This window comes from Nanorana parkeri, unplaced genomic scaffold, assembly GCF_000935625.1.
Source record: "Nanorana parkeri isolate BGI_ZX_2015 unplaced genomic scaffold, ASM93562v1 scaffold742, whole genome shotgun sequence".
In the NCBI taxonomy this organism is placed as follows: domain Eukaryota; kingdom Metazoa; phylum Chordata; class Amphibia; order Anura; family Dicroglossidae; genus Nanorana; species Nanorana parkeri.
In genome coordinates, this window is record NW_017307010.1 from 608679 (window position 1) to 627047 (window position 18369).

The 18369-nt window shown below is 43.8% G+C and overlaps 1 protein-coding gene across 1 annotated transcript in view; it reads right to left on the bottom strand.

Annotated features, from left to right (window-relative positions):
- The window catches only part of DNAJB14 (DnaJ heat shock protein family (Hsp40) member B14), a 44081-nt gene that overhangs the window by 14702 nt on the left and 11010 nt on the right, over positions 1–18369 (bottom strand). Inside the window, exons 2-3 of the mRNA XM_018564275.1 lie at positions 16975–17140; positions 5420–5565 (exon numbers count right to left, since the gene is read on the bottom strand). Of these exons, the coding sequence (XP_018419777.1) occupies positions 5420–5565; positions 16975–17140 (312 nt within the window). The remainder of the gene's footprint in view (positions 1–5419; positions 5566–16974; positions 17141–18369) is intronic.

Below are 18369 nucleotides of genomic sequence, written 5' to 3' on the forward strand. Positions count from 1 at the left end.
TCTTAAAGAAGAAGGTACAGGTCTGTGAGAGCCAGAACTCTTGCTGCTTGTTTGTAGGTGACCAAATACTTATTTTCCACCATAATTTGCAAATAAATTTGTTCCAAATCAGCCAATGTGATTTGATTTCTCATTTTGTCTCTCATAGTTGAGGTCTACCTATGATGCCAATTACAGGCCTCTCTCATCTTTTTAAGTGGGAGAACTTGCACAATTGGTGGCTGAACATACATACATACATACATACATACATACATACATTATATACATGACTGCATTCCGATTACATTTGCTGCCTGAAACACCAGTGGTCAACAAAATGTTTGATGTTCTACACAACAGGAAAATTATTAGACATTCAGGGCAGAGATGTGTAGAATACAGTAAAATGCAGCAATAATCAAACTCCTCTCTAAAAGGACCATTTTTACAAATAACATTGTATTCTAATATATTCTAATATAATCCTAGAAAATAACTAGCAATTCTACTTTATAGTCATATATTAAAGTGACACTAAACTCACTAAATCTTAAAAAACACATTCAAGTACCTCAACTATTAACAATAATGTATCTTATTTGTGTATTATTCGGCTGTAGATTCTCAAATCATCTCTGAATTGGTGCTGACACTGTCCTTCCTTCTGGAGGGTAGCTACTTGTGTTCCCCATGGTCCCTGTGTATGTTCAAAAAAATGGTAACAGTGTTCTCAAAAGAAAAGACACTGTGAAAGATGGTTACTGAACGGACCGAGACCTTTTTCTTATAAAAGAATAAACTTTATTGTTACAAAATCTCATATTTCGCACCTGTTACTCCATTTCTACAAAAAAATCTTCATAAAAGAACAACGTTGTCCATAGCATTCATACATACATTCTTCCATACATACTATGCACTCACACAGATTACGGCAATTACTATCTTCAAAACTTCTAAAGGGGGAATTCTCCCAATATAACTCTTGGTCCCTCTCGGTACTTTTTTTCCCGCTTTTGAGGATGCAAAAAATACAACAATAAGAGGGGGAAAAAACTGAGCTGTAGTTTTACTTTGAGATATAGGTCTGACTTGTTTGTGGCACCTGATGCATAAAAAATATAATGAAATAGGGACTGTTTGTCTGTAATTGAGGAAAAAGGAAGTCTCTATAATCAGTACAATTTGGGGCAAAAACAATCCACTATGATCATGTATATATGTTCTGGTCTCAGTATATCAACCCTTTTGATGAGTGAATTCGTTTAGACAGTCTCAATTATTTGGTTTTATAAAGTTATTCAAACTTTCCCAGTGCAGTGAAGTTCCTCCTGGTGTTGGATATATTTCAAGGGGGAGACCTGTGTGGGACTAGTGGAGCTTGTACTCACAGTTAGCCGTCTCGTACCCCTCCTTTTTTCGAATCCAGGGAGTTCCGTTTGTTCAACCTTATCACCAGCAATTGATTCGTCTGTGGCTTTTCTAGATCCCAGGGTTTTTCTTAATACCTCTGCGAGGTTAATCCGTTTATTGTCCCCCGTTTTTTTGGAACCGAAGAGTTTCCTTTAGTTAAGCACTATTTAGGTAACTAGTTGTTCCATGGTTGTTCCGATATCTCGGGATTTTTCCGTACTTCAACACAATGCGTTAGTAGCTTCCAGACGTTTGAATTTCACTCATCGTTGTTCAGGAAACAAAGTAATTCCAATGATCCGTAAGGATCATACATCCATCCCTCACGAATGGGGACTAAAAGCAGTCAGCCATTTCCTGGAATTGAACTACCCGGAAATGGCAGCGCAAAATGAGTTTCTCGTAGAAATGTTAGAATTTGCCCTCTCCAATAATTGCTTTCAGTTTGCAGGATCATATTACAAACAACTTAAAGGAACGTCAATGGGAGCCCCTTGGGCACCCGCCTACGCATGTTTACATCTTGGACTCTGGGAGATGGAGGTAGTCTATGGTCATCGTTCATACCTGGGTCATACTAAAACATGGCTCAGGTATATGGATGACGTATTGATGGTATGGCAGGGCAGTGAAAATCAACTAGAAGAATTCATTTCAGAACTAAACATTAATAATCGGAATTTAAGATTAACATATAATTCCAGTGATCGAGAAATCCCCTTCTTGGACCTAATGATTGGGTTCGGGAGGGGGAGATTGATCACAAGAACTTATAGAAAGGAAACTGCAGCTAATACACTTCTGCATGCAAATAGCCATCACCCCCCGTCATTGAAGCAAGGAATCCCCACAGGGCAGTTCCTGAGGATTAAAAGGAACTGCACAGAACATAAAGATTATGTGATGGAATCAAGATCCCTTTATAATCGCTTCAGACAGAGAGGGTATTCACATAGAACTCTCCGGACAAGTAAAACCAAAGTAGGAAAGAAAAGTAGAGCTGAGATCCTTAAAAGGAAGAAATAGCAAAGGAGAACAAAAAGGACAGTAAACCATGTGAGAATGATAACACAATATGGGTCAAGCTGGCCAAAGCTGAAACAAATTTTTGAAAAGCATTGGCATGTTCTGAATCTATGTCCGACACTTGCCGATATTGTTGGACCGCGACCACTCCTGACAGCAAGGAGAGCTAAAAATCTGAGAGACCATCTGGTAAACTCGGAATATAAGCCAAGCAAGAATAGTTTGATCATGCCAATGTTACCAAAAATAAAAGGAATGTATCCCTGCGGTAAATGCCATATATGCCCATATGTAGAAAAAACAAAACAGTTCCAAGATTCAGGGGGAATAAAATCATACCAAATCACACACTTCATTAATTGTAATACAGAGAAGGTAATATACATGTTGGAGTGCCCCTGCAAGAAAATATACGTTGGGAAAACAAAACGACAGCTACGCACCCGTATAGGAGAGCACTTAAGGGATATAAAAAACAAAGATATTGATAGTCCTATAGCAACACATTTTGCAGAATATCATAACTCCTCACCAGAAGGCCTGAGGGTAAAGGGGATCTATGTCTTAAACCTCCCACCCAGGAGAGGAGATTTTGATAAGATACTCCTGCAGAAAGAAAAAATGTGGGTATATAAGCTAGATACCCTTTTTCCCGCTGGCCTGAATAATGAGATGAATCTCAATGTCTTTCTTTAAAAGAATTTATGTCTAGTTAAAATGATAACAAATACCCCCTCTAGAAATATATGCCGATTCAAAAATATAACCAAAAATAAACATATAATTTCCTAAATAACCAACGGACAGCTTTTTATAGATATTTAGATAAATGTCCAAATAGAAACATCTCTGCCGGTATGAATGCTTTTTGATTGAAAAGAAAAGGCAGATTTTGAATGTTTTTTTATATATAGCTTTCATAAGTATCCATTCTTGAAACATACATCCTGGATGCAATCATCGAGCAGGTGTGAAAGGGCTAGTTAAGTAGACCTCACACCTGTCATCCAGAAGGTGCAGACGAAGCTCCGATGGGCGGAGTGAAACGCGTCCACCCTTGAGTGTGTGTTACACATGTTATGTCACCCACACAAACGGCAGCTCCCTTACGGATCATTGGGATTACTTTGTTTCCTGAACAACGATGAGTGAAATTCAAACGTCTGGAAGTTACTAACGTATTGTGTTGAAGTACGGAAAAATCCTGAGATATCGAAACAACCATGGAACAACTAGTTACTGTAAATAGTGCTTAACTAAAGGAAACTCCTCGGCTCCAAAAAAACGGGGGACAATAAACGGATTAACCTCGCAGAGGTATTAAGAAAAACCCTGGGATCTAGAAAAGCCACAGACGAATCAATTGCTGGTGATAAGGTTGAACAAACGGAACTCCCTGGATTCGAAAAAAGGAGGGGTACGAGCCAGCTAACTGTGAGTACGGTCGACTATTACACAAGCTCCACTAATCCCACACAGGTCTCCCCCTTGAAATATATCCAACACCAGGAGGAACTTCACTGCACTGGGAAAGTTTGAATAACTTTATAAAACCAAATAATTGAGACTGTCTAAACGAATTCACTCATCAAAAGGGTTGATATACTGAGACCAGAACATATATACATGATCATAGTGGATTGTTTTTGCCCCAAATTGTACTGATTATAGAGACTTCCTTTTTCCTCAATTACAGACAAACAGTCCCTATTTCATTATATTTTTCATGCATCAGGTGCCACAAACAGGTCAGACCTATATCTCAAAGTAAAACTACAGCTCAGTTTTTTCCCCCTCTTATTGTTGTTGTATTTTTTGCATCCTCAAAAGCGGGAAAAAAAGTACCGAGAGGGACCAAGAGTTATATTGGGAGAATTCCCCCTTTAGAAGTTTTGAAGATAGTAATTGCCGTAATCTGTGTGAGTGCATAGTATGTATGGAAGAATGTATGTATGAATGTTATGGACAACGTTGTTCTTTTATGAAGATTTTTTGTAGAAATGGAGTAACAGGTGCGAAATATGAGATTTTGTAACAATAAAGTTTATACTTTTATAAGAAAAAGGTCTCGGTCCGTTCAGTAACCATCTTTCACAGTGTCTTTTCTTTTGAGAACACTGTTCTCATTTTTTTGTGCTCATTACCTCTGGTTACATGACCTGGATGACCTACCCCAATAAACATAAAGGGATATATATGGTATATCGGAGCTCCAGGGAACAAAACAAATTTTCTCTATCCCTGTGTATGTTGTAAAGTAGGCACCGCACCAAACTCAATCCCATGATAGACTACAATCTCATGTTTAGTTTACTAACTCGTATTGAGCTTGTAGTCCATCAAAGGAGCAAGCTTACCTTAAATGTCAATGTAAAAGTTTACATAATATATACCTCAAATGTAGTCTACAGTATAAATGCAAAGAAGCCTTTTTTTGTGTTTTTTTTTATAACATACAACATGACATCAGCTTTCTATTATAACAGTGTTTAATACAACATGGATGTTGAAATGATGCGACATGGGAATTTGTTTTTATTAAAAGTAACACTGAAAAACAAACTGATAGTGATTTTACAACACATAGTAAAAATGAAGTCTTTAGAAAAAAAAAATTAAATAAAAAAAAATTGCTGATCGGCAGGCTTTAAGTTTCTTTTGCCATGGAAGCTTCTTTCTTCCAGTCATCAATCTTTTTCCCCCTGTACACTGAGCCACGCATGCATCGCTCAGAGCACAGGCTCGAAATGAAGAGACTTCCTGTGCACATGCGCAGACAATCAAGTGGCTGAAGAATACGAACCCGGAAGAGGAGACTGGGACAAAGATGGAAGCACCAGTGAGAGAGAAGAACCAATTGTGCTGAGGGAGAATTTGATGCTTTTACAGAAGTTCTGCATTGCAGGCCTCTTAGGAAAGTGGTCTTGTGAGTACAGCACGCTGCAACACATGATGTTCAAATGGAAAGAAAAAAACAAAAAAACACATGCACACTTACTTTTAAAAGCGTCGGTGGCTCCCGGTGCATGATTTTTATCTGGATGAAATTTCAATGCAAGTTTCCGGTAGGCTTTCTTTAGGTCTTCTTCTCCAGCATCAGTACTCACACCCAGCACATCGTAATAGGTTTTAGAGCTCTTTATCCTGCAAAATGACAAACCCGTGATATGGTAAGTGACAGGCCAGGTTCCATCTGCTGTAAATGACAACCACAATAGAATGCATTAAGTTCTGTAAACATATAAATATATCACTATCACCACTATTTTGATCATCTGCAGGTAAAACCTTGTTGCTATGGGTTACTGTGCTTCAAGTGCACCTAAACCCAAAACTAAAATATTGCTGCTTGCCAAACCTTAGATGTGGTGGCTGCATTCTTTTTCCTGTTTCTATCCCCGCCCCCCTCTATTTTAACCTGTTTTTTTATCAGATTGAATCAAGAATAAAAGCAACAGAATGTGAGGGTGCCTAGACACTCCTGGGCCTACTGCCTTATAGCTGTATATCTGCTGTGTGAGATCTGAGGCACTGCTGTCCTTGACTGCTAGTGTAAGGAGATTTGGAGTGAGATTTGGTGATGTCACTACTGTGCTGCTCACTGTTCTGCTTGTTGGGGGCTCTGACATGAAGCAACAAAATCTTGCCTCTATAAGTTTCTTCTGCCATGGTTGCCTTCACACACAGAGACAGTGCAGAATAAGACATGGTAAGTTAGTAACGGGGAAAATTTAGGTGCAGGGAGATGATCCTTTGAAAAGTTGTACCCAAAAAAGGCAGGCAGAGGATAAAATTCAGTTCCTCTTTAACCAGTTATTTATTACAGTTATTTATATAGCGCCAACAATTTTACGCATCGCTTTACTTGCACATTCAGTCCCTGCCCTCAAGGAGCTTACAATCTAAGGTCCCCCATATCACATGCATACATACATACATACAAGACCAATTTTAGACAAGAGCCAATTAAGCAGCATGTCTTTGGAGTGTGGGAGGAAACCCTCACAAGCACAGGGAGAACATGCAAACTCCTTGCAGATAGTGAACTGGTCGGGATTCGAACCAGTGCTGCAAGGCAGAAGCGCTAACCACTACACCACTGACACTAGGCAAATCAATGTATGCCCTCGCCCTGCTGCCTCACCCCCCCCCTCTCACCCACACACACTTGTTGACAATCAAGTGTAGTTGCTGCATAGGAGCTTTGTAAATATAACAACTGCTTTATAAAAAAAAAAAAAAAAAAGACACCATCTGACACAGTGTTTATAAACACTGTTCAGGCCTTGTTCACACCGAAAGTGTGTGCGTTCCAGAGCGGTAGCTGCTGGAAGGCATCGCGATCGCCAAGAAATTTCTCCCCGCGTTTTGGGGAGAAAGGGGGTGTGGCGGTGCATTAAATTCAATGGCAGCGCTTCCACGCTCCTCCACCCGCAGTGCGATTGAACGCGTGGCAAAAGTTTGCCAGCGTTCCACTGCAAACGCAAAAAATAGGGCTTGCTCGATTTTTTGCGTTTGCAGTGGAACGCAACGCTGGCAATGTTTCGCCACGCGTCCGATCTCAGTGCAGGTGGGGGGGCGTGGAAGCAGTGCCATTGAATTCAATGCACCGCCACGCCCTCTGCCGCCCCAAAATGCGAGGAGAAGTTTCTTAGCAATCGTGGTGCGTTCCAGCAGCTACCGCTCTGGAACGCACACGCTTTCAGTGTGAACAAGCCCTCAGATGCAGGACGGAGAGATACGAGTCATTGTTACTTCTCTCCTACTACTCCGTTTTCATTCTTCTGCAGATCAAAAGAATGAGCTTTGATCTGCATGTGATATCAGTTAGGCCAAGTTCATACATGCAGCAAAGGGGCGGTAAAAACAGATGTTTCTTTTTTACCACCCCCAGAATGCCTACGTAAAAATTAGCAAGGCAACCACTCAAAGCTGTATGTATTGTGGTGACTGCAATGCTTGCTAGTGTTATAAAAAAAAAAATTACCTAACCCTTGCAGTGAGTCTATCCCCACATTGCAGGGGTTAAGTGCTCAATTTGGTCCAGGGAGGAAAATAAGTTATACTCGCCCGATATTTGGAGCTGGCTGGCTCTTAGACCGGATCCTTGCTCCCCCTCGGCGGTCTAAAGTCCTGCAAGTCATTGCGTCCTACAAGTATATTACGTGGGGATGCCGAGGGTCAAATCATAATTGCAGCGGAGGAGGAGACAGGCTAAAGGGAGTGCTCGAACAGCCAGCCGACACACAGGATTGGGCGAGTATAACTTATTTTCCTCCCTAGACCAAAACGAGCACTTAACCCTTGCAATGCGGGTGTAGCACCACTGCAAGGGTTAGGACATTTTTGCCCGGAGTTCTTCTTTAAAAACTCATTGGCCTGTAATTGCCAGCTTCTTCTTTACTACCTTTGTGTAGATAGTCTGCCACTCATTGGGAATGTCTCTGGTTAGAAGAGATTCAAAAGGATCAGTAATTGTGCAACAACTATACCTTGATGTTATTTATTCATTTCAGGTATTTCTATTGTGCCGACAATTTATGCAGCGTTTTACATAGTTTACAATCAGCTTACAGTCTGAGGTCCCCATTCCATGCATACATATGAGGGCCAATTTAGACAGGAGCCAATTAACCTTTGGGGTGTGGGAGGAAACTGGAGTACCCGGAGGAAAGAGACCCACAGTGCTGCAAGGCAGAAGCATTACCACTACACCACTGTGCTGCCATCTAAGATCACTGAGCTGGAGATATGACAGCCTGGGAGGCTTAGAGGGCTGAGGCTTAGTGAGAGAAGGGGGAATTCAAACCGGGGACCCCAGTGCTGCAAGGCATATGCACTACACCACTGTGCTGCCATCTAAGAACACCGAGCTGGAGATATGACAGCCTGGGAGGCTTAGAGGGCTGAGGCTTAGTGAGAGAAGGGGGAATTCGATTCGGGGACCCCCAGTGCTGCAAGGCATATGCACTACCACTACACCACAGTGCTGCCATCTAAGAACACTGAACTGGAGATATGAAAGCCTGGGAGGCTTAGAGGGCTGAGGCTTAGTGAGAGAAGGGGGAATTCGATTCGGGGACCCCAGTGCTGCAAGGCATATGCACTACCACTACACCACAGTGCTGCCATCTAAGAACACTGAACTGGAGATATGACAGCCTGGGAGGCTTAGAGGGCTGAGGCTTAGTGAGAGAAGGGGGTAACCGGTATGGCAGTGGAGGGTGAATTGGACGTTGAAATCTCTCCCTCTCCTCTCACGAGGAGAGAGGAAAAAGGAGACAAAGCTGCAAACAGCAGCCATTGTTTACATCATGTGACAGCTGTGATTGGTCACAGCAATCGCATGGTACAGAACCAGAGCACGTGTGCGTGCTAAGGGGTGCGCAAGGGCGAAAAAAAGAAAACGCCGTACAATTACGGCGACCTGCATCAAAAAAGAGATCCGTCTGTCCATTTATATACAACGGCTGGACAGCAAGTAGTTAAATGACACAATTATTGCGGCATAAACACCAATTTTTCTGGTGACATACTTCATCAGAAGAGCTTTTGTAAAAAGAATTATTCCTTAGCACAGTCCCTTCTACATTAGACAAAGCAATGTTTGACTCAGAGCCACGCATTTCTTTAGACAGTAATCGCATGACTAAGGTTGCCCCAAGGAAGATAATCTGCCTCACAGAAGAAACGGGATTTTTTTATTCCCTTTTCTAAAGGCCTTAACCTTGGGCTTTCTGTGCTGATTATTCATTCGCTTTGTCTTCACATCTATACCAGGAAATCTACTGCAAAAAACATCCCCAGATACACAGATCGGATCTTGCAGGTGATTGCATGAGAAACCAATGCAGCATTGATTATGCAACCTTCCGAACAGTATTGCAATTGCTAATACCCAAAAGGACAAGAGATTTCCACAATTCTTCACTACTACAAACAAAACATCATTATATACTCAAAATGATCCGAAAGCAGGCCAGCAATACTTAACTTAGGGCCCATTAGTGATACAACATACCTTTAAATTATATATCATTATCATAAACTAAACTAATTGGGAAAGGACTGTCATTAAAGCTGAACTCCAGCTTAATAGCAAAAAACAGATGCAAAACAGAGCTGGTTTACCTGCTAAAAGGAGTTATACAATCCTGAGGTTTACAAGGCACAGTTTTGTCTGGCAGAAAAGGGGGCCTGATCTTTCTCTGCTGCAGTTTCACAAGCACATACAGCCCAATTACATACAGCTACAGAACTGTGTGCCTTTTATATCTGCCTAGAATTCAGCTTGAATGCCCTTGCTACATCTGACAGGTAATGTCTACAGACTTTTGGTGGTGTGCTATGTCTGTAGGTTAGGAAATCTCTAACATACATGGGAGTTCAAGACAAGAGACGCAGATCCTGGCAGCCAATTAGACTGGCACTTTCAGGTAAGGGTCCCCACACACCTTACGATTATCGTACGATCACGGGAAATCCCGCGATCGTACGATCGTAAGGTGTGTGGAAGCCGTGTGACCTCTACTACTGTAAGGTCGCACGACTTTAAACTTACGGACATGTTAGAAAACCTGCCGAGCATCGTACGATGTTTGGCGGGTTTGTGGCATGTCCGTACGATAACAGCCGTACGGGCCGGTGTGCGCAAGCGCACACTGCCTGTTCGGCATTGCGGTCATCGGAAGCCCGCCCCTCAGGGGGCGTGGCTTGCGATCATTGCAAGTACGATCTGCCTATGCAACATAGGCAGATCGTACGTCTTGCGATGGTTGTATGGTGTGTGCCCAGCCTAATGAAGCAAAAGGCCCGAGAACCCAATGAATGCAATTTATTAAAGCCAAAATGTTTTTAACCAGTTGACATCCGCGGTGTTAAACCCCCTTCCCATCCAGGCCATTTTTCAGTATTCAGCGCTGCGGTACTTTGACTGACATTTATTCCGTCATGCAGCGCTGTACTGAAATGAATTTTATACCCTTTTTTGGGGATTTATAGGTGCGTAAACGTGGGGGTGGGGGGGGAGGTTCACTTTTTTTATATGTGACTTTTATTTTATTTTACTTTAATCCCGGGATTGAAGGTGAGGGGTCGGGGGTGTCCGAAAAAACGAGCACATATAGACGATCGCGGGGCTATGGAGCCACCGATCGTCTATATGTGAAACACCCGGTAACGGGTGTTTGCATTGGTCGGGTCTTTTCTGCCCATGCGTGCCCGCCAGGGGGCGCGCGCGAGCAGAAAAAAAATGCCGTCTGGCGACGGCAAGCCGCCAGTGCAGCAGTGCCGTCCGTCCGTTTTTTTACAACGGGCGGACGGCAAGTGGTTAAGCTATGTCAAAAGCTGATTAAATCACTTACAATGGATGCTGCTCCTTGATGTTTAAAACAGCTGCTCTCCTTAGCATTGGACCTGATAGCCTGTTTTCGTGTGGTTCCCTTCTCTTGCAGGGTCCTATGGAGCCACCCTTGTGTGTGCTAGTAAGCGATGTATGTGTCTCAGCAAAGCAAGCCACTCCCCTGCTCCCCCTCTTCCCTTCTCCATGCTAGTAGATGGATGGCTGCTGGAGACTGTGCCGCCCCTTGTGATCTTGTACTGGAGACGAAGTTCAGGGAAGCGGAGATGAGAGTTGGAGCTGTTTGGGAACACGAGGACTGTAAGTGCTTGGGCAAAAATGTAAAGAAATTCTTTGCTGGACAATGTACAGTATATTTGTTAAATCTGGATTCATTATTTTAAAAAAGTTTGAGAGTTTACTACTACTTTAACCGCTTCAAGACTGCAATATCTATATAAACAACGCGGTCCTGAAGTGGTCATACCAAGATCATGGCGGCTGTACTGTTTGTTTTTCTGTATAGCTGGCGCCTGGCTGTCACATACAAGGGTTTGGATAGGTATAGAGCTGTCTGATAGCTTGTGTGTAGCTAGGGAGCATGTGCCTTCCCCACCCCAGCTGCCCCGGAACCGTCACAGCACTCTCTGCAGATAGATCAGGAGGAGGTCAGCACATATCCAGCTGCTGATCTCCGCTCCAATCACTAAGGCTAGGTTCACACCTAGGCGATTGAGCTGGTAAGCTGTTTCGCACGGTTTTCAATGCATAGAGATGTCTATGGGACCCAAACCGCGCAACAACCGCCCGAAAATAGCTCCTGCCCCTTTTTGCGCGTCAGGCTGTTTCTACCGCACGGCAAATCGCAAAGGTGTGAGCAGCTTTCATAGACTTGAATGCAAATCTCTGTTTTGTGCGATCACCTAGGTGCAAACCAAGCCTGAAACCGGAAGCAGTGTGTTTTTCATCACTTCTGGTTTCAGCCCGTCATATCTCCGGCTGCTGTGGACAGAGAAGAAGCTGATGAAACAGGATCTGTGCTTTATCAAGTTCTCTGGGGTCCACAGGTGACATTAGGGGTTTAAAAGACCCCTGATGTCTCCATAAAGAGGACCTTCTACTGTAAAACAAAAGCACTTTGTGAACTTACCTTTGTTCTGTTCTTTTTCCTGGTGGTCTTAGGCACTGGTGACGTAGCCAGTGCCTTCCAGTTGCTCCCTGTGAAGGATACAACACATGTGCCTTGCAGGGGGATCTTGGAGGTAAACGGCGAAATACTGCATGATCTCAGCCTTCCCCTTGAGAGGAAAGGAGATCTTTGGGAGAAGCAAGATCTTGCACAGATATTATTGGTGGGCTAGCACAGAGGCCGGACAGGAGCCTTCTGGATGCGGGTGGGCGTCTTTAAACATCCTTCGTGCACACCCGCCTCCTGGCGCGCATGAGCGGGAAACCACCAGAATTTGAAACAGCCAGCGATGGCAGTTTACATACAAGCGGTCCAGCGTCTGCAAAGACGCCCGATCGCTTGTATGACGCATGTCTCTATGCACCCCCCTTACCTCTTCTCGTGGTCACCGTCCCCACGATCCCGGGTGTCCAATCCGGGATGGGCGATGTGGCTCCGTGCACTGAGAACGGAGGGCGTTCAGTACATGATCTTCCTCCGCTCTCCTCCCCAGTCTCTGAATGCAGGAAGTGATGTTTACTACATCACTTCCGCATTCCTCTGTCACTCTCCGGTACAGAAACCGGAGAGAAGCTGATGAAACAGATCTGTGCTTCATCAGCTTCTCTGGGGGTCCCTAGGTGACGTTAGGGGTCTTAGAGACCTGTCACTGTAATTTGATATCACATAGGGGTATGTGTAAACACCGCGGTCAGCAACCGGTTAAATGGTGGTGGGGATTCGGCAGAAGAGGAGTGCAGTTTGGGAATAACATAATGAAAGCCGTGTGTTACGTGTTGCTGAAAGCAGCATATTCCAGGTTCATTTGAAAGGACACGACGGTCTGTGCTCTTTAACACAGGTATAAAGAGAACAATTTACACTACAACTGATGACCTCCTACTAAAAATGTGAGTTGCCAAACTGTCTCTGAATTCAGTACTTTGAGTAACTTACCTGAAAAAAAGCACAGCAGATAAAAACCAAATTCCTGATTTCATTTTTTTTCAGGTCAGCAACTCACTTTAATAAAATAACTGAATCAGCAGGGCAACCAAGAAACGAGCATCTTAAAACAGGAATGGTCATCAATGGCACCCTTCATATTTTCCTAACCCTTGAGCAATGCAACTGCCCAAGCGTGCCATCTGATTAAATGGGGGGTTAGCGTAACTGAAGATGCACTCAGTGTTTTTGCTGCTTTTCACACAAGTCCTGGACAGCACTCAGCATGCTGTAGATCCCCACAAGATAAAGAAAGTTACACTGTGTAACCAGACTATACTCAGAAAAATAACCTCAAATCCCACATTTCAAATCTAACAGGAAAACTGTACTAGGTTAGCATGCCTGACCTACTTCTGAAATGCTAGCCGTCTGCCTGTCCGAGTAAAATACTTTCCGAGTCAGTGACCCTAAACAAGTATTCAGAAGCGCCAATGACATCAGATCTATGCACTTGCACCAGGTCAATGATACAAAATGCACCAAAGCAACTTTGTATTCATTAATACAAAGCCTGCCGTGATTGGCTCAGCGCGATGTACTGTATGTAGCCTAAGCTACATACAGTATACTGTATAGCAGTGGTCCCCAAGCCCCGGGCCGCGGCCCGGTACCGGTCCGTGGATCAAATGGTACCGGGCCGCAGGCGAAGCAGCGCTCCCGACTCTGCTCTGCCCAGCTCCGTGTCACAGACTTTACTGCGGTTCATTGTAAAAACTTTGTACAATGAACTGCAGTAAAGTCTGTGAATGGGGCGGACGCACTAGCTCAATGCTAGAGCGGCATGCTAGATCGGCAGCAGGAGGAGACGGGGACGGAGCAACAGGGGGCGAAGACAAGAGTTAGGGTGGACGCCCGGGAGATCGAAGAGGTGAAGATGGAGTAGACTGGAGGGCCGATGACTGTAGCTGAGGAGGCGGGGAAAGGCGGAAGATGGAGGAGACGTTGATTGGGTGCCGAGGCAGCGGAGGAGGCCTTTAGACCCGTCTTATATGCCGGCAAATACGGTATGTGATAGCACTGAGGCAGGCAGTCAAACCTCATACCCAGATGTGCCACCTATATCTATTTGTTCCCAGTGGGTGAATGTAGGAGCAAAGGAAAGGAAAGGTTCTGGGGAAAGGGCAAACCACAGTAATTTTGTAATTCTGGTCACGCATGCTTCGTTTTCTCTACAGGAGAAATCAGTCAATTCCCCCATCGGCAGCAAACCGCATAGATGAAACAATCTACCCTGCCGGATACTGTATTCACACAGCCTGCACCACTGCCTGCCTCAATAATCGAGCAGTGACTGATTGGATACAGTTGCTGTTTGGCTGACAATTTTCCATCGGCTCATTCGCTTTTTTCAGTCATCACAGTCAAGGTTTGTCAAGTCAGGTCGTGCAGACAAAACAGCTCAAATTTCAGACGAGTCAGCAGAAATTGGAGCCATGTATGCTTACCATAACCACATGCTGACAGGGGTGTTAAACCCCCTTCCTGCCCAGGCCATTTTCCAGTATTCAGCACTGCAGTACTTTGACAGATATTCAGTCATACAACGCTCTACTGAAATGTAATTTAAACCTTTTTTGGGGGGACATATAGAGCTTTCTTTTGGTGGTATTTGATCAGCACTGGGGTTATTATTTTTTTACTATATAAAACGACAAAAGTACTGCAAATTTAGAAAAAAAACAAGCCTGTTTAGGTTATGTTATGAAACATTTATATTTACCCAAATTTTTGGTAAAATATAAAAGATGGCGTCATGTCAGGTAAATAGGGATGCACAGATATAGTTTTTTCTGTTTCGAGTACTGATATTTTGCTTTCGACACTTGCCTATACCGAGTATCAAAACCGGTGCTTCTGCTGGCATGGAGTTGGCTGCCTGGGCAATCAGGAAGCCGTGTGGCGGGTAATGACACGAGGCCCGGCTTCTGTATTGCCTGGGAAGCCGGCTCCATGTTGATTGGCCAGGAAGCTGGCTTCCCAGACAATCGGCATCGAAACGGCCAAACAGCATGGAGCTGGCTTCCTGGCCAATCAGGAAGCCGGGCTGTGAGTCATTACCCGCTGCCCAGCTCCATGTTCCTTCGCGGCAGTGCCGGCCAGAGGAAATTTCCCTCTAACCAAAGGTTTCAGTATCGGGGGTATCAGAGCATTTGGACAAGTACGAGTACCCAAACAAAGTTCCCCCGTCGCTGACAGCAAACTACTATTCCTCTCAATTTAGGCTGTACCAGGGTGCGGCTCCTCCTCAGATTGGAATGCTCTTATCCAAACCTGCAAAGGAAAAACAGAAAAGAGCACCCTCCTGTGTAGTACTGGTGATTTATTAAATAACTTTTTAATAAATCACCAGTACTACACAGGACGGGCGCTCTTTTCTGTTTCCAAGTACGAGTACTCGCCCAAATACTTGGCATCGGTGCATCCCTAATTATTACATATATGCACACAGGAATCATCCACAATATAACTGCATTGCCTCTCCGTAGCTCCCTCTAATGAGTTTTATTCCCAGCCAAAGAAATGACTGCTAAAGGCGGAAGTGATGTAATATGATGTAATCGCTTCTGCCCTTAGGCCTCGTTCACACCTGACCGTTTTGTAGGGTGTTCTACGCTCGACGAACGCTCTACAAAACGGTCAAAAATATAAATTGCATTGTAGTCAATGCCCTCGTTCCCACCTAGGCGTATTTCCGCCCGTCCCTAACGCCCTACAAAACGGCCCACGCCTGAAAAGGTCCCGGGACTACTTTGGTGCCTGTTCTCCATTGAGATACGGCCAAGTAGAATTTGGAATCGCGCGACTTTTTACCGCGAATCGCGGTAAAAAAAATGCGCGACAGATGCGCATATTGCAATACGCCTAGGTGTGAATGGGGCCTTAGAGATCAGAGAGGAGATCAGCAAGTAGGAGAATGCTGATCTCTCCCTCGTCTACAGTGTCGATGTGCCGGTCCCAGGCTTGCAGGGGGGACAGCGGAGTCCAAAATAACCGCCAGCGGCGGTGGAGGGGGTGCACGCTGTATGTTGTAATACAATCGATCAGCCGGCTAAACGCTTGTAACAGCCGGTACCGACTGTTTACATATCCGGCGGGATTCTGCTCACGCGCAGCAAAAAAAATAAAAAAATCACGTACATGTACATTAACCCCCCAGGAAGCATCCGCTATCCACCGGTGAATTTACAATGAGCGGACGGCAAGTGGTTAAAGTCCATTTCCACCTTTGTAAGTGATTAGCATTTAGTGTGGTAATGAAGAGGTGCAGTGATGATGTATACTTATGTACATTTCCATGACTCACATTTTAGGCTTTCCTTATTTGTTTAATAAAGGTTTTATTAGGCCTGAAGCCTAGAAATGCAAAATTTTCTCCATAGGAAAATCAGTCAGACATCAGGTTTACATGTAATCAGGCTCAAAAAGGTCTTGCCCTCCCTGTTACTCACTATAACATGATCAGTAAACAGCAGCTCTGGGGGGAGCTGCCACAATGAATACTAATGAATGGGAGAGGTGTGAAAGCTTGCAAAGCAGAGGCAGACATTTTGAAGAGGAAAGCTAACAAAAAGTCAGTTTTCAAACACAAACACGTGTTCAAAACACAGCAGCTGCATATCCCTGTTTCATGTACATGCGGGGTACATTGCTGGCATATATATATATTTTTTTTAAATGCCTCTGCAAAGGAACACAGGAATCGAGCAAGATTATTACAGTGCGTGGCCCTGAAGGCTCAACATAAGTCGATTATTCAATAGACTTTTGTTGAAAGAGCCAGCTGCAGTCCCTATATTCTGACAGCGGTAGGTGTCAGCTGTTGGAATACAATGGCTGCAGCAGGAGCTTTCTCCATCCATACTGTTTAGCGTGGATAGAGGAAATCTGTTTTTTTAATAGTGTATGGCCAGCTTTAGTAAGCTGGAAAATTAGATTATAGAAAGAAAAAGGTCAATGATCTTTAAAGATACATGCATGACTACATAAAACGATCCCATGCTCCACCCCACCAATGGATTCATCAGAAGAGCATAAATACCTTTGCACGCCTTCCATCTGCTCCTTTGTGTAACTCTTTACAGCATCCCCAGCAGTATTTTCCTTCTCTGCATTTTGCTTGAGTTGCTCTTCTACATTTGAAGCCTTTGCGGTCTGCGGTCCATTCCTTGTTGCACTGTCGGCTTTTTCAAGTTTTGCCAGTAGTTCTAAAAGATATAAAAAAATATACATAAATGATACGCAAAAGCTGCAATTAAAATAAAGAATGACTACCTTAAAATGTTTGCCACAACTTGGCGATTGTTGTTTTCTTGCCAAGGGTGCTTAACCATACTTTGTGCATGAAAGGAAAGATTCCACCCAAGGCTATTTACAGAGCAGATCGCCTGGTTGTTTTTAGCGGCTGCCTGGCACCTGCAGGGCACGGTTTGCAGTTTCTTTCACTGGGGTGAAGAGCTCTGGCAGCACATACAAGGACAGGCTAAAAGCATCATGGACTCAAGCACTTATCCTATCAGAAACAATGTCCTCACTGTATGCAAAGCTTTAGCATTGTGTTAGGCAGGGGGGCCTGCTGTACAAAAGAATAAATAGAGCCAATGCCATTTGTTATAATGCACATTACAGCAATGCACAGTAACGTAATATAGATGTGGGTTACAGTACATCGTAATTCAAAGTTACCTGTACCCAAACGCACACCTAGCATGCACTGCAAAAAAACTATTACACTGCACTGAAAATACAGTGGTAGCGTCACCAGCACATCAAAAAGGTACGCAAAACACAGACATTTACTGCCACAAATTTAAGATACGACATTTTCGGGGCAGCAAAGAACCTCTTCATCAAAGCAGTAGTAATCAACGGGTCCTTTGTAGCCCCCAAACGTCACATGTTAAGCTTGTGACAATAAATGTCCCTGCGTTCTGCATAACTTTGGGGTGTTAGTGATACTATTGCTTTATTCGGCTTGATTTGATGGCACCAACTGTTGTTGAACCGTCACTGCAGCACCCATTTCTGACGATGTTTCAGATATACGGAGTGCACTGGTCATATGCACTCAAACTATGCACTGCAACACTCAGATGTATATGCTCTGTGCTGGAAAAATTGTGCAGGACCTTTTTAATTTTGTGCAATGAGGTGTGTTAACAGCCCATTTAAAAAACTGCCCATCGAACCACAGTGAATTATGGTATGAATGTGCACTTAACTGTGAAAGAGCTGCAGAAAATTGGGCTTCAAAACAAAATAAAAGGTTTGACTTTCATTGCACACACGGTTATATGTAAACCAAGGTTTTCCTGTAACAGCGATTTTTACAATGTACTGCCCTTTTTAGTTTTACCGCCCTTTTTAGTTTTACCGCCCATCTACTCTTTCAAAAAAAATCAAATGAATCTAAGGAGAACACTGCACGACCTGGTCA